The sequence below is a fragment of the Lepisosteus oculatus genome, chromosome 9 (assembly GCF_040954835.1).
Source record: "Lepisosteus oculatus isolate fLepOcu1 chromosome 9, fLepOcu1.hap2, whole genome shotgun sequence".
Taxonomy (NCBI): Eukaryota; Metazoa; Chordata; class Actinopteri; order Semionotiformes; family Lepisosteidae; genus Lepisosteus; species Lepisosteus oculatus.
Window position 1 is genome coordinate 8238113 of NC_090704.1, and position 16587 is coordinate 8254699.

The window sequence follows — 16587 nt, forward strand, 5'->3', positions numbered from 1 at the left end:
CATTAGAAGTAATTCTCTCCTTTTTTGCGTCTGTGAGAACAGTATAGGCGACTGTTATTTGGGATTCTACAATAACTGGACTGAAATGCAATACTCTCTATAAAGCCTATTTCACACAAAAAAACAACAACAACAGAATACTGAAGAGTTACTGGGAAGGGTCTTCAGTACATCCGGAGTGAGAATAGCCTACTTCTTTAGAAGTGGGCCTTTTGAAACCCCAAAAACCACCGGTCCAATCAGAGAACAGCTGCTCTGTATAAGGAATCATCTTGCCTTCTTCAGAGCCTGAGCTGAGTGTGGGTTGCTAATCGGGAGCAAGCGCTTCCAAGTCGGCTGTTGCTGTAGAGCACAAATGTTTTACAGGGAGATCAGCTAGTCCCCACATCGACCGAGGTCAGGCGGAGAAACACAGCCTCATTGAGAACAGGGACAGCATCAGAGATCGGCTTTTCAGCCCCGTTGGGACAAAAGTTGAATTGGCATCTTTTTTTTTTATTACGTTTTTAATTAGCAAGTCTGTTGACATGTGTTGAATCAAATGTCCTTCTTCACCTCAGGATATTCACCCTGACGTTTTACTTTGGTGCACAAAATTCCACATCGACCAGAGGTCAGAAATGGGCTTAAGACATTTGTCCCGTTTGTGTGTGGCAGTACCGCTCCTGCTGGCACTATCAGTCGCACAGGATACAAGCAGCGATGGAACAAAGGACGAAATTCCAGAGGGGGCTTCTACCTTGGCGTTCGTCTTTGATGTGACAGGGTCCATGTATGACGATTTGGTGCAGGTTATTGAAGGCGCATCGAAGATTTTGGAGACGTCACTTAGCAGACCAAAGAAGCCTTTATATAACTTTGCCCTGGTCCCTTTCCATGACCCAGGTAAGGGGTAATATTCCTAGTTGTGTATAAATCAAACAATTAAAGTGATATTATGCACGCATTTTCATATAACGTTAAATACAGTTCATCATGCACCCATTATTAATACATGTATATTGTTGTTGTTGTTGTTGTTGAAAATGGGATCAGTTTATAACAACGCCTGTTTTAAGTCTGTCCGAATTTTTGTCTACATCGGTGGAGAGTCCAGCAGTAATATTTGCTGTAGGTTTTACGAGCTGTCAAGACTCTCCTAAAAACATAGTCTATAATTTTTGTTTCGCGAGTTATTGAAATGTTTTATTACCCAAATGAAATCTATGTAAATCTGCGTTTGCGTGAATTAAACTACTGCGTTAAGAGCATACCGACCGGAGAACAGTAGAACAGCTGTTTTCAATGTAATTTAAGTAAAATTGCAAAATAACCCACTCGTGTGCAAATTCACTTCTGCCTTCCTTAGAAAAGCTAAGAGGCTAACAAACACCTTGACACTTTAAAGCTGCCTTCAAAACTCTCGAATCTTTTGGTCTCTCGCTTGTATTGTCTTTGCTGTGAATTTAGAACATAAATAATGACGTTACAGTATATGACTATGAAGTGACAATGCAAATACGCTGAGAAATTACAAAACGGCTTCCTGTAACAGCTCCAGGAACTAAGGTGCAAGGTTTCTGTGCAATGTATTAAATGTTAAACTTAACGCGCCCAGCCAAGCAGGTGACAGTGTGGGTGGCGTCGTCGTGCCGTGTTTGCGAAGAATTACTTAGCAGGTAACTTATTTCCACCGGGTGCAGTACATTCACTTTCACTTCTGTTTACTGTATATACTATAATAATAATAATAATTGCTTACACTTATATAGCGCTTTTCTGGACACTCCACTCAAAGGAGGTAATGGGGTAATGGGGACTACCCTCCACCACCACCAATGTGCAGCATCCACACCCTGACATTTTTCTTGTTTTTTTGTTTCTAATTGCGAGTACACATTATCACACAAATACCTTTCAGAAAGACCCTAATAATCATGGTGTTGCAGTACAGCAATGTAAAAATAACCGAAGTAATTTGCCAAATCATCTCACACCTTAGAAGAAACAATAATTGAATCTAATGCTACAGTCAGTCAGGTGCTAACCGAGGTCCCAGATACCTGGCCGTTTTGTTGGAAGTTATTAAGGAATGCTCTGTATTGTAAACCGGAGAGCACAGTAAAGCAACAGCTGGAAAAGTGTGAGAAAGGTTTGCTGACGAATGGGCTGGAGCTTAACAGCAGGAAAGTGCGAGTCTGCGAGTCTTTAATTAGAAGACAAACAGGGGGAGGGATGCTCCTATCTATCCCACCTTCCCCAAAACAAAGACCTGGCTTGTTTCATGTCTTTGGTTTAGGGGAGGAGGAAAGGTGTTGTACAGAATTGCTTTTTTGAACAGCAAATGCATGTCAGCGGAAGAAAGCAGCATGGTCACAGTCACATGGGATGCTCCTGTAAGACATTGCCTTTGCAGAATGCCATCATTACATCCGCCGCAGCACTGAAAAGACAGCTTGTCTCTTGAGAATGTGTTCCAAATTGATTTTCCACCTTGGCTTAAGAGCCATTTGGAATTCCTTTCAAGATGCATGGTATCTGGTTATCACATCAAATAACTCTTAGCTGTAACTGAAGCTGGAGGTTTGCAGAATGAAGAGGTGCTGCACAGGGCTCCTGTCCTTCAAAAAGGGTTATGAAGGAGTATTCCAGATGTGTGGGTTGTGTTACTATTATTGTACTAAGATCAGTATGGTAGATTCCTTAAGCAGTTTTGAATGATTTAATTTGTGTTGAGTCTATAGTGTGCCAATGAAAACAAATTGTTTCAGAGAGGTATGCACAGTATATTCAAACATTTTAGAAATGTAAGTGTCTACAATAGCTTTGTACATGCTTGTCATTTTGGGAAGCTTTGCGGAGTACAATTAAGTAGTGGTCTTTCTGAAGGTTAGGAGCCCGTACAGTAATGGCTTTTTTCAAAATGTTTTTTTTTGTTGAACTGGAGTGTTTGGTAATTCTGTAGTGCTTTCATAACAACACCTGCTCCATTTCAGACAAGAAACTGGCCGTCATGTATTACACTTTGCACTAACTTATTCTGTAATCACGGGTTGTGTCAGGCACCAAAAGAAAAGAACAAAGTCCCTAATGGAGTGACTCAAACTTTTAAACATTCATTGTCACTTGGAATTCTGGTGTTCAAAGCCCTAAGGGGTGTAGAAGGAACAGGCTTGAGTTCTCTACTATTTGTCCCAGAATTTGTACACATTTTTCACCCATCCATCCATGTACAAACCGCTTTATCCAAAATCAAGGAGAACAGGAGCCTATCCCAGCAAGCAATGGGCGCAAGGCAAGAAGCACCCTGAACAGGATGCTAATCCATCGCAGGGCACATATACAATAGGCACAGACTGAGACACGCACACACTTGCGCCAGGGCCAGTTTTTCTAGAAGCCAATTAATCTACCTCTATGTCTTTGGACAGTGTGAGGCAATTGGAGTACCTGGAGGAAACTAATGCTAACATGGAGAGAACAAGCAAACTCCACGCAGGTAGCAACCCAGGGCCCCAGCACTGAACACATTTATCTTATTAAATATAATTGATGTAATATAGTAATTGCAGTACAGGGGTCCATTAAATATTTCTCAAAGACAGAGTTGCTGTGCTAGCATTGCCTTTCAATAATCTCTCTTATTCTATCAACAGAGATCAGTATCCAAGAAATGTAATTGTATGATTTTTACAAGAAGACACCAAGTCATCCCTTTGTCCATTTTCAAGAACTTCTTAGTCCAATACACGGTCTTGGACTGAATGTCATTAAGTTTATTAATTGAAAACACATTGGTAAGGCGAATAAATAGGATTGTTTTCATTTTTGTTTCCTAGTAAAGAACCTTGACATTCCTTGTCAATCTATAAAACTATTCTTTAAAAAAATGTGTGCTCTGACTGTATAGCTAAAAATAAGGTATAGAACTCTTATAAGGCATTTTGTTGTTGTTAGAGTTTTTCTTTTAATGTGGTCCCAGTTTCCAAAGTTTTTAAATGTTGGTGAATTACATTAGGTTTCATCCCACACTGTGATAAGGAAGTGAAGCTTGTTTTATTTGGCTCTCCTTTAAAAAGGCACAAAACCACAAGTGTCCCATTTACTTTCTAATCTCAATCAGTAAACACATGGAAAAAGATTCAGGGTAGTGGAGTAACAATATGGAAACATCCGTTAGCTGGGAAAGCTTAATTCAGACTGTCAGATACTTGAGTGTATGGCATGTCTAATGTTAATACCCCAAACCAGAGGAACAGTTTATACATTTCTGAGACAGAGAAAAGGGCAATTTAGTATTTCATCAAAGTTATGCGCATCCAGAAATTCTAGCATTTGTTTTCTCAAGCAAGGGCACATCTCCTTTCTCCTGTAGCTGGTCATTACACAGCTGAAGTAAAATCAATGACATTCGCCCAACCACAGGAAGCACAAAGCAGCTGCTGCTATTATCATTACTGTTTAAAAATACACAGTCCTTTAAGGAAGAGTACTGTATAAATAGGTTAAGTGGTGTTTCTTGGTGGGGTGGTGAAATTCTGCTATAATACAAAACCAGCCCAGAGGGGAGGTACTACATGATCCTCAGGCAGTGATCACACATTGTACAACTGGGAGGTAGACAGAATTCAGGGGGGAAACAGATGCTTACATGTGGGAAGAAATGCAGTCCTCAAAGCCTGGCTTGATGTCCAAAGTAAATAGAAGAGCTGTTAGCCTTAGAGAACATCAGCAAGAATAAATCATGAGTCTGTCATGAGATAACACATGGAAAAAGGTCCAGAGGACAAATGTGGAAACTACAATGCCCTCCAAAAGTTTTGGGACAGCAGAACTTTAATTTTTAGCCAGGCCATGCGTCACAGATGAGGTGGTATTCTTTGGAGCTGTATCTGAAGTTCTATCATGCGTAGTTCCTTTCTTGACTTTAATAACCTTCCCATCACATTTCTAAAGGTTTATCTTGGTCTTGCCTGTCCATAAACCTTTTTTTCAAAAACATGGTTTGTCTCTGTATTTCCAAGCACATTCAGAAGAATGGTGGAGGTAATGTCATGGCACAGGCATGGGCATGGAATTGGCTCACTCATTTTTATTAATGGTATAACTAATGGTGGCAGCAGCACAATCCATCCTGAAGTCTACAGAAATATTTTGCATGTATAAATAGAAGAAAATGTTTTCATACTTATTGGGCAGTGCTTCACCAGCATGACAATGATTGAAAGGGGAACACCAAGGCTATTTTTATATCATGGGTTAGAAAGAATTAGCATTGATGAGTGCTTTTTAAACCACAATAAAAAGTAACATGTACACAGTAACTTGTAAAACCTCCAATTTACATGACAAAATAGACAAATTTTTCCTGGTATGCGCAGCGCCATACTCTGCGATTCAGAACGAAGCAGCAGACTTCCTGTGATGTGAATTGTAAACAAGCAAGACTGTGAATACCTCTGTTTTAATTCAATAGAAATATTGCTCTAGATTTCAAGACGGTTTTGCCCGTAAATACTACTTACTTGTTAACTCTGCATGCACATGACATTGGAAAATTTCTGCTGAAGTGTCTGCTGCAAAACCTGTGCTTATTTGCACATACATCGCATTACATTTGTCATTACAGTGACTAGTGAGCGGGAAGGGCTGGTTTAAGTCACAATTCTGGCATACTCTCGTGCTCATGGCGAGACCAGTGTTTTACGAAAAAACGAGGACCATACAGTGCTTTCACAAAGTTTACAATCTTGTGCTTAACTCGAAATTTGTTAAATATTGCGATACCATCAATTAATTCATTTTGTTACCAAGATTTAAAAACTGGTCTGAGAAATTGGGACCGTAGTTCCCCTTTAAAACATATACTGTAGCTAATGCAACGGAAGAGTTCATCAAGGGGGAAAAAAAGTGGAAAATCTTTTCAAAGTGGAGAGGCCAAGTCAATTTCCAGATTGAAATCTAATTGAGCATGCATTTTACAGACTGAAGAAGAAATTGAAGTCAGGCCACCCCTTGAATAGGCAGTAACTCAAAGTGGCTGCAGCAACCAAATACTGACTTTTACAATCTGAAATTTGCTTCAAGTGAATGTGTCCCAACATATATGGTCACTTGAAATTACAGAGTTGCCCACAAAGTATGGTTTTTGTTCTAATATGTTCACTTATATGCATGTAATTACCCAAAATAAAATGTAAATGGTTATGGGAGTAACCATATGGGAGTAGAATATGCTATTGAGGTCAATACCCTGTCTTCTGTCAAGAAATGGCTGATTGAAATCCTTGGAAATAGTAAGCCACTATCACCGAAAGCTACTTTTATCAAACAGCTGTTGGATTCAATCCTTCCTAAGCCTCACAGGGCTGGAATTATCTGCAGATTTTATAACATTAAGCAGAGGGTGTTCACTTTGGATGGGATACACTAGCTCAGGTTAGCATGCTGCAAACACTGTGATGCTTATTTACACACCTGGGTGGATTAGCACAATCAGAGTAAAGTACAGTATCTTGCTCAAAGCTACAACAGTATTGTTTGCAAAACTTTGATCCTCTGGGGTCTTTCTCTGTGTGTTAATGGGTATTTCATATGTCTGTATTATTCTGTGTATGTGCATGGGGTTAAAATCGGTTTAAAACCAAGGTACCATGGCAGTTTATTTTGGCATTTTTAAAAAAATTCTGAGCTTCTCAGCGTTTTCCATCTTTCTGACTTGTTTTGTAGCTTGAGGTTGTGACTGTTACGCAATTCTGTTTAATAATAGTGAAGCTGAGTATTCAGGCAGGTAGTTAGAAATGTAGCGAGCATTTAGGAAATTTCTCTAGTAATCTGTCATTCATAGTGCATCGCATCTTTCAGTTCTTTAGCTAAAACCTCAAAGGATACTTTGTGGTTTTATGGTGAAACAAATATTTTGAAATGGGAGGGGTGGCAGTGATGGATGTCTTTTAAATCTGTGTGTCTTCAAAGGCTATGGATAGTGTAAATCTTTTTCAACTGTCAACGTGTCTAAATTACAAGGATCTAAGGGTTATCATGAACAAAGTAAGCCATGAGACCATGAAGCTGGAATTCCTGAGAAAACAAAAACTCTGACTGTGCCATTCGCGTGCACAGTAATCATACTGTTTCTCATGTGACCTAGAGCATGGTTGGGTAACACAGTCTGTAATTTTGAACACGGTTCACTGTATTGTGGGTACCTGGGGCATCAAAAACATTTTAAATGTCAATTTCCTTTTATACGGTAGACCTTTAACTCAAATGAAACGAAAGATAGATTATGTCATGTAGGAGATTCCCAAACAACTGATTAGTACTTGTAGTTGGTACTATCAAAGCAAGCTAGTCATTTACTAAACTGCATCAGGAATCAAAGGTGTAATCCTTATTCTGGATGATTATGTACCTAGGGATGAAGTTGGAGCATCGTGTGGATTGAAATGTATCAGTTTTCCTGGTTTTGGGCCTTATGTTTATGATAGGATATTCAGTGCCTTTTATAGTGAAGTTTTACAAGTTTTTGAGGTCAAGCATCCTCTGAGGAAATAGCAGAGCTGTAATGAAGTCTAATACTGAAACTCAGGAGGAGTGCATGCTTGTGTGTGGAATTTTTAAGAGGAAAGTCCCCAAAAAAACCCGTTAAGAAGATCACATTAATAATGACAAACACCTCTGCTTAAATCCACTGTGTCATGGGGTAGTTTATTAGAAACATGCCTGGTCTAAGTTCTGGGAATTCTTGGCTTAATTTAACATACAGTAGCACTCCATGGACATTTAAGCATATCCATTCCAGAAAAGCACTGGGAAAATACAGTGCCGTTCAAATCTCCGAACCAAGTCAGTGACAATTAAACATTTCAGAAGTTTCATGAACCACCATCATAACATCACATTCAATACTTGCTGATCCAACTCAGGGTCACGGTAGCCCATAGCCTATACAGGGAAGCTTTGGGAACAAGGGTACACCTTGGATGGAACTCCAGTCCATTACAAGGCTATTAGCCTTCGAGAACATCAGCAAGAATAAATCATGAGTCTGTCATGAGATAACACATGGATAAAGGTCCAGAGGACACATGTGGAAACTACAGTGCCCTCCAAAAATTTGGGGACAGCAAAACTTTAATTTTTAGCCAGGCCATGCTTCACAGATGAGGTGGTATTCTTTGGAGCTATATCTGAAGTTCTATCATGTGTAGTTCCAGTCCATTACAAGGCTTTGGACTGTGACAGAAAACCAGAGCACCCAGAAAAAACCCATGCAAACACAAGAAGAACCTGCTAGCTCTAAGCAGATAGCTCTCCAGGGCCCAGTCCCGTGAGACCGCCATGCGGAGACAGGAGTTTACCAAGAGGTAGCTTTAAAGGTGGAGATGGAATAGAGGAGTGATAATAATCCTGCTAAATGTGAAAGGAAGAGGGATGTGTGTATAAAACATAGATCTTTAAAATAATTATGTTGGGGATGATTATGATTTAAAACAGCAGGGGGAAAAATCTTTATCCCTTAAGATGAAAGCATGTGATTAATATCTAGAAGAGCTTGCCTACAGACCAGGTTACTGCTTAATATGTGCCCTTGTCTTCTTTGGAGAAGTCTCATCGTTAATGAAAATTGAGCGAAGAAGGATGAAACATATCAAGATTAAATCCATGCTGTCTCTGCACTGCTGCTGTCTTCGGCCGCTGATTTAGGATGATACAGCTTAAGGGAAACAAAGCAGTAACTGTCCCTTTAAGACCTTTTAGGAGATGTGTATTTGAGAATTGTCACACCCGATTTCTTTCTATTTGCTGTATGCCTCCTCAGTGAGGCAATTTTACTGGCAAAACAAGATACCTAACAAGACACATGTCTAGACATTAGTTATGGAAGCATGTTTTGAGTTATGCACATAATGAGTTTTAAAATGATCTGTGGAAGATTCAGTCAGTGCATCAGGAAAACCTCAAAGGCTCATGCTTTTCATCCACTATGATACATTTTATTTATGCAGTAATTGACCAAATAAGACACAATGGAGGTATTAGTGGGACCAGCAGGGGGTGATCCCCCTGCAGTCTGTGTGGGTCCATATGCCAAAGTATGGTTATGGGGGCAATTTTTCTTCATGCTGCGAAAAGAAAGGTGCCTTCCTTCCGATGAGATGTAAAAATGAGGTTTCTGAATCTCCATGGTCATTAAAAATCCCAGGGTGTGTCTTGAAAAGAGTAGGGGTTTAAACCCAGCGTCCTGCGGTGAGCATTCTAGCGTACTTTGGCTGGCTGGTGGTTGTAGAGGGGAGTCCCCAGAAAAGTGCTATTTAAGTGTAAGAAATTTGTATTATTAAATGTGTAAAAATGTATTTCAAGCATGTGATCATGTATCACCAAATGATGTACCTGCTTTATCTGAGATATTACCAGACTCCTGGGAGTTTTCAGTGAGGTCTGTAAGAAACACCCCACTCTTCTGTAAACTCTCCTAAGAAGCAACATGGGGCATACACAGATTGTGTAAAACAGCATGAGGCCAAGACATGGGGCATGTTGGAGTAGAGTGTCCACAATCCCTTCTTCACCCCATGGAGAATCACAGGTGTGCGAGATTGATTTACGATTGGTGGTTCATAGTTGGGATGGTGTAGAATAATGTCTGTTCCATATTGAAAAGGCAGAGGATACTTGTACAATATAATTTTTTTCCATAATTAGACCAGAGTCAGCACTCGTCCTCCACCTGGAGTGCAGCCTAGTTGAAGTGTATTTCAAATCTTTTTATTTTTCATGTAGGTTAGAGTCCAGAGAGTCGGAAACTCCCTTAAGGTCATAGCTCTCACTTGCCAGAGTCCTGGCATATTGTTTAAATTATCGCCGCAGCCCAGAGGAAGCCATTGTAATTTTCATGGCTCAGACTCTGTAGTGTTTTCTTGAACTGGGGCTCAGAATCCCAGGGGAGACTGCATATTGCTGAAACATTTCCTGAGCACTCCAAAGCTAGTTCATTGGCATGTCTGCGTCTGTTTTTTTTTTAACAGAGAGTGGAGGCTTTGTATGAGTGAATTTTGAGGACAAGGGCACAGGCCATTGAATCGTAAAGGCTGTGATGCATTTCTGTTGCCCAAACATGGGTTTTCTGTCAACAGCTGTCCATTTTGTGTCGGAGGTCAGCTCTTCAGTTTGCCAAAGGAAGTAGCTGTTTGCATGACCTGGCCAGTACCGTCCAATAGGCCAGGCACCCTTGCAGATTTGTAATTTCTGTATAATTACACTTTGTTTTCATTATGCAGTACAAAAGCAGAGTCAGTCAAAGCAGTCTTGGATCTGGGGTTTGATAACAGGCTGTGGGATCTTTGGGTTTTCTTTGGGTTCTCCTGTTTTGTCTCACCTCTCAAAGATGTGCAGGTTAAGTTTGATTGGCTATTTTATATTCTTACTCTCCGGTCACCACTAGCTCACCAAATGTGCCATCTTCTGGCCTTTCATGGGTTAGGGATAGGGTTAGACATACACATGAAAAGGAAAGTGATGTTTTTGGATAACGTTAGTGAGGGAGAAATACAAACTCTGAAGCACAGTTGTGAATATTTAAATAGAAGTTCACATCTTGGATCGTGACTAATATGAAGTTTCAAGCTCTCTCTTTCCGTTCAGTGCTATTGAGGTGGTGTGCTGGTATTGAATATATCATAGCAGTCTGAATACAGAGACACTAATTAAAATGAATTGTGAGCTGAGAGCTGAGAGTTTTGAATGCTAGTTTTTCGTACTGCTTTGATAAACCCTTTCATTAAGATATAACATTCCATGATGTGCTTTGCTGTAATATTCTTCCCAGGCCCATTATTTTCTAACACTCAGCAAGAGCTCTGTCATATTTTTCTTTTTCCCGTTATCAGAACTTTATTTTCAGGTGAAAATATTTCAGCCAATCCTTTGAGGCAGTGATTTAATTCTTTCACATTATAAGGCTATGTACATAGACATATACATTATATAAACAAAATTTGTTAGTGTTCTTAGGCTTCATGTGAAGTTAATTATCTGTTTAGAAAGTGTATCTGAGTAACTCCTCGTTTTCCTGATGTGCCAGTGCAAAGCGTGGAGCTGGAGAACCTATCCTAGCGATGGCTGTAATGCATACTGTTCACTTGTGGTCTCCCCTTACTTAAAAGCAAGAGAAAATGAGGGGGCCTGCGCACAGACCAGTCCAACAGTAATAGTTTGGTAAAAGTTAAGTATTAATCAAGGCAGACTTTTAAGATGCCGAGACAGACACAGCTTCAGGCCTCGCGGTGGCTGCTTTGCATTTCCATATAAGCACTAAAGACTGGGGAAATCGCTCACTGGTGCTGCTGCTTTCAAGACTAAACAGGACTTTAATAAGTAGTTTCCAGTGTCAAGCAGAGCATGAAAGGAAATGTGGATTTTTTGTGCTTTTCCATTAGACAACAATGTTGTGGAAGACTGCATTGGGTCCATTGGTGTGTTTAGTAACTCACAGAGAGATCTGCTGAACAGCACCTGACTTGTAATTCTCACACAACAACACCTTGCTGCTGATGCTCGGAAGCTGTGCTGCTAAAGGTTTAAAACAGTGTTTTATAATATCAGGCACATTCTACCTTTTGGAAAAATGTCCTTAATCTCTTTTAAACTGGTGTGTTTTTTTTCATGCTGTACAAGTGCACAAAACCACTGGTCAATTGTAATCTCTTTAATCTGCTTTGTCAGCTGGGGAGCAAGGTGATGCACTGGTTAGCATTGCTGCCTAGCAACACTGGGACCCTGGGTTCAATTCTGGTCCTGGGGTGCTGTCTGCATGGAGTTTGTATGTCCTCCTGTGTTTGTGGGGGTTTCCTCCAGGTGCTCCGGTTTCCTCCCGCAGTCCAAAGCTATACTGGTAGGTTAATTGGCTTCTGGGAAAATCGGCCATGTTGTAAGTGTGTGAGTGTATGCGTGTGTGTGTCTACCGCGTCCAGTGTGTACCCTGCCTTGTGCCCCTTGCTTGCTGGGATAGGTGCCAGTTCCCCCGTGACCCTGAATTGGATGGAGCAGTAAGAAAATGGATTGGATGCTTTGTCAAATAAGGTTTTCATGCAGATGTACTGCCTTTATGATGTATGACAAATCAGCATCAATATTAAATAATTAATCAGTAATTAATACTAAATGCAAACTTTGGGCTTTATGCTTTCCCTCTTTGTTTAAATGTTGCACTGTGGTCCATCTTCTGGTCTCTCTTCTGATGTCTGACTTAATCTCCCATTAATTTGTTGTTATATAAAGCTTATGAAGTCAAAATTCCTCTGTTGTTGATTTACACTCTGACACATGGTGTGTATTTCTTTTAGAATTTTGCCTCACTTCGAGATTTTGTGTATTTCTCCAAAAACTGACAATGTACATTTTTTTGTCTTTTGGTTGTGTTTGTAATTGACGTTGTTTGGTATTTTTCACTATGTGATACTCTTCACATTAATTGGACTTGGAGAACAACTTAACATAAAAGCATATGCAAAACAAAGCATTCACGCAGAAGTTTTTAATTTTAATTTGCTGTCTTTTAAAGTTTTGGAGCCAGTATATCTGCCAAACCTGCTTAGGATTTGCCTTACTTTTCAGTGTGCAGCATGGAGGTTTTGTTTGTAATTGCTTACATCTGCCCTCTTGGCTTGTTTGCTGAGGTTGTTTCTATTCTGCATGTATTAATCGGTGAATCAAAGGATGCATTTGATCAGTTCTGTCTTTGTTTTTAGGAGATCAGTCTCGTCATGATCTCCAAACAGAATTCCTATGAACGACATCCCTTCACAAGATGTTGTCTTTGGAATCAAGAGACTATTTTGGTACAGTAAACTTGAAGGAGACCAGAGTATCCTCCTCCTGTCTCAGTGAAGGCACACTAAAACTCATTTTAAAAACAGGCATACCCTTGAACTGTTTTACTCTTCAATTTGAATTTGGACTTTTTGGACCGATTGACATTGGTCTTGGAAACCACTTAATGGTTCAGACATCTTTGCAACAGTCAATGATAGAGGTGATACAACTTTCTAGAAATCCTTTGTTTTGAGTTAGTCATGGATATATAGATAGGTAGAATCATGCTTTGTAAAACAATCTATTTTACAGACACTTTAATGATGAGCAAGAATGATGACAAGTAAATAGATTTTTATTATTTCTGATAATGTTCAGGAGCCTCATGATAATAGAAAATGCATTATCATCAAAGAGAAATCCCTGTCGTTGCTTATTCATCTTAAGCTGGCATTTCTAATTTTGATTTAGCCACTAGTATCATGCAAAATGCAATATTTCTACACAACTGTTCTCATTGTTTATTGCTTGGTTTCGAACACAGAAAGACATTTTTTTATCTTTTAATGAGTTTAACAGTTATTGGGAACTTTTTGTAGGAGTGACATAATTACTAGTCACTACTCAATAGTAAGTGTGTCAATTTTTTTTATTATTTTTGCCTATTCAATATACAGTATATCATAGATTACAAAAGTTGTGAAGGCTACATACAATATGATGCGTTTTTTTAATATTAGAGACCTATGCTTTTACAGAAATTAAGTATACTTATTTTTATTGTCTCTGCAGTTTTGTAATCGATTTCGATTGTATGCACAAACCTAGTTTTTGTGCTTCAGCGTTTGTGTGTACTTCCACTATTCACAGACTGTTAAAATAATTCCATTAAGTTTATTCAGGCTCTTTAACAGACGGTCACTCATCCAAGTATGAAGTTTTTCATGTTGCATAAACATCTGTATTGCCAACATCTGCATTTGTTTATTATCAAGGAAAATCTAAGTTGAGCTTTAGCCTAGCATTCTTTGGGATTCATATCAAAGGATTTGTGCAAACACTACGTGACTTTAGGTTGTTATTAATAGGTAGATGGCATGGTGTGATAGTATTTTTAAGGATTGACAATGAAGAGTTGCTCTTTTTTGACCAGTGGGACAAAGTAAATGGGGCACAGATATTGAGTTCTTTATTTAGAATGTATTTATTTAGATATTGAGTTTTATTTATTCATATATAGACAATTTCAATACTTCATGACCTTTAACATTGTACTAATGCAATGAAGTAAGATAGCTGAAATTAGTTTAATGATGAAAAACCGATGCATCAAAACCTACCTCATGAATTAAAAAAAGTCTGAAAAATGTTAACATTATGTTTGTCAACATACATGAGCAGTTTAACTGTTAAAGTTTAGTTAGTTAGGTCAATGTTCAATATTACTTTTGTATTTATAAAAACTGCAACTAAAGGAGATATAAAGACAGTAGTTGTGATCCCTCTGAGAGATCACAAAATGTAGTGCTTTTAAGTACTGAACAAAGTAAGAATTCTGAATCTGACTGTTGAGAATATACTGTTGGTATATTCTTTCACATTATGTGGCGATACTTAAACAGGCCTTAGGTTTTTACATCAGCCCCTTCTGTAGCCTGTTTTCTTTTACATGTTTAAGTGTCAAATAAACCTCATCTTATTACCATCACAGCCTGCCTGCTTGCTGACTCTGCAGCTCACCTTACATAATAGGTCGAAGCACAGGATGAAGCTCCAAGCTGTGTTGAGCCGTTCCTTGTGGGTTTTACTAGGTTGTAGTTTAGTGATGGTGGCCTGAAGGATCTCAGAATCATCCTTCCTCATGAAGACCAGAGAGATCCGTATAGAGCATGGCTCAGCAGTCAAGGCCAGACCAGTCATTTGTACACAATTAGAAACAGTCTCCACTTGAAGAAACAGGCCCCAGGGCATACCGTGACTGAGCCGAAACCTGCTTCATTTCCTCGTTACTGATCCCCACCTTCTCTGGTAGTCAAGCAGAACCCATTAGCTCTCTTCCCATAATGCAGTTCTTTTTATTCAGGTTTTGTTCACAACTTGAAGTTCATACTGATGATAGTAAAAGGATATTTATGAGCTAAACAGAGCATCCCACCTGCGTTTTTTTTTTGCTCTTCCTACTCAGAAAGATCTTAAAGTATGAAGGTCTCTGAGACTTTGTAAATCCTAATATCATGTGTATACTGTATATGGGTGAATTCAGTAAATCATGGTGACTTGGTAGGTAGTTGGTATACTCCAGCTGAAGAAATCTACATGTCAGCTCTTCCCTGACTCAGAGTTAATGGTTTTAAAGCAGCGTTCCTTAGAAGGACCTTAAGATCTCCACTAACCCTTGGAGAAGGGCTGAATTGCATAACAGCTCATGACTGTTATTTGAAACTGCAATTTTGATTGCCTGCAATCTGAAGCCTTAAAATGTTTGGCTCTAGAAACACTGGTTTTTACAATCATCAACCCCACAAAATAAAGTCAGATGAAGCAGACAAATTGAAAATTGTTAAAAAATTTTCTAACCTTTTCAGAACGTTTTCCATTACAGTAAAGAAACAATAAACGTCATTTTGAAATACTTGAAACCATTCTGGTGAGGTCACTGTGCTTTTCAGTAAAATCCCAGCAATTAGTGGTTGATGAAGTCAGAGAACAAAAAGCACTCGAACTTGTAACAAACACGACATCCTTGGTCACATTAATCTCTTTAAGGATTTTAATTAAGCCAGTTTCTCCTGGTGCCTGCCTAATTAACTGAAGGATTTTGTAAGTTATTGCACATGAATTGAAGTGTGTCTTCTTTGATCCTGGGAAGAAGCCTTTAGTTTCTTGACATACACTTTTTATTTCTGTTACATTGCCCATGTGTGTCTTGTATGTTAATATTTACTTTTGTGTAAAGGAGTTTATTTTAGGAGGACTTGGGAACTGCAAAGTGTCCAGGCATTGTTTGAGTTTTATTACTGGTTAGTACAGTATTAAATCACTCAGATTGTTTTTGAGACCAAGCTTCAGTTGTTTCCAAAAAGCAGAGAAAAACTACAGTAATTCTGATCACTGCATGTCTGTGTTTGCCTCTACTCTTACATGTCATGTCTGTATGCTAAGAGTAATGTCAATGGCAGCTCAGACTTTGCTGAAGTCTTGAATCTACAGCTTTGTGTCTGGCTGGGCTGTGGTATTAGCTGGCTGAAAAGCTCTTTGGGGCATTGGGGCTCCTCTGTTCAAGGAAGCTCCTTTTCACTGTAGTACAAAGGTAACACTTCAGTTTTAAATGAATTTCTCATAAAAATATATTTTTGAACGTCAAGAACTGACAGTCAGTTGACTGGCCAACATTAGTTCCTCCTCCTTAGTTCATGTTCATGTACAACACCAGGTGTTTCATGAACCCTGAATTTTGGTTCATGAAAAAAACAATAAGAAAATGTATTAAGGAATATTTATCGATCAGATGGTCATAAGAAATTTGGACTTACCCTGCTAGGCTGAAAAGCTAACCCCACCTGGCCGTAGGATAAGGAAAGAATAAGAGAAGATAAGCAAAGGGTAGGTGCAAAGTTGAGGGTGGAGGAGGGATGCAAAAAGACAAATGCCTGCAAGAGAGAGCTTACTGTAGTACAGTATGTATAGTTTTACAGGAAGTGACATCATGGAGAATTACTAAAGTAACAGACTGAAGGAGACCTTGGTTGTTGTCATCCTTCCCAAACTTTGTTACAAACTCCATTAGAAGAT

At 39.1% G+C, this 16587-nt stretch overlaps 1 protein-coding gene across 2 annotated transcripts in view; it reads left to right on the top strand.

Annotated features, from left to right (window-relative positions):
- The first annotated feature begins 303 nt into the window (after nt 1-303).
- The window catches only part of hmcn1 (hemicentin 1), a 110701-nt gene continuing 94417 nt past the window's right edge, over nt 304-16587 (top strand). For both annotated transcript variants that reach the window (XM_069194069.1, XM_069194070.1), the window contains exon 1: nt 304-885. In XM_069194069.1, coding sequence (XP_069050170.1) covers nt 621-885 — 265 coding nt within the window. In that variant the 5' untranslated portion in view covers nt 304-620. The remainder of the gene's footprint in view (nt 886-16587) is intronic.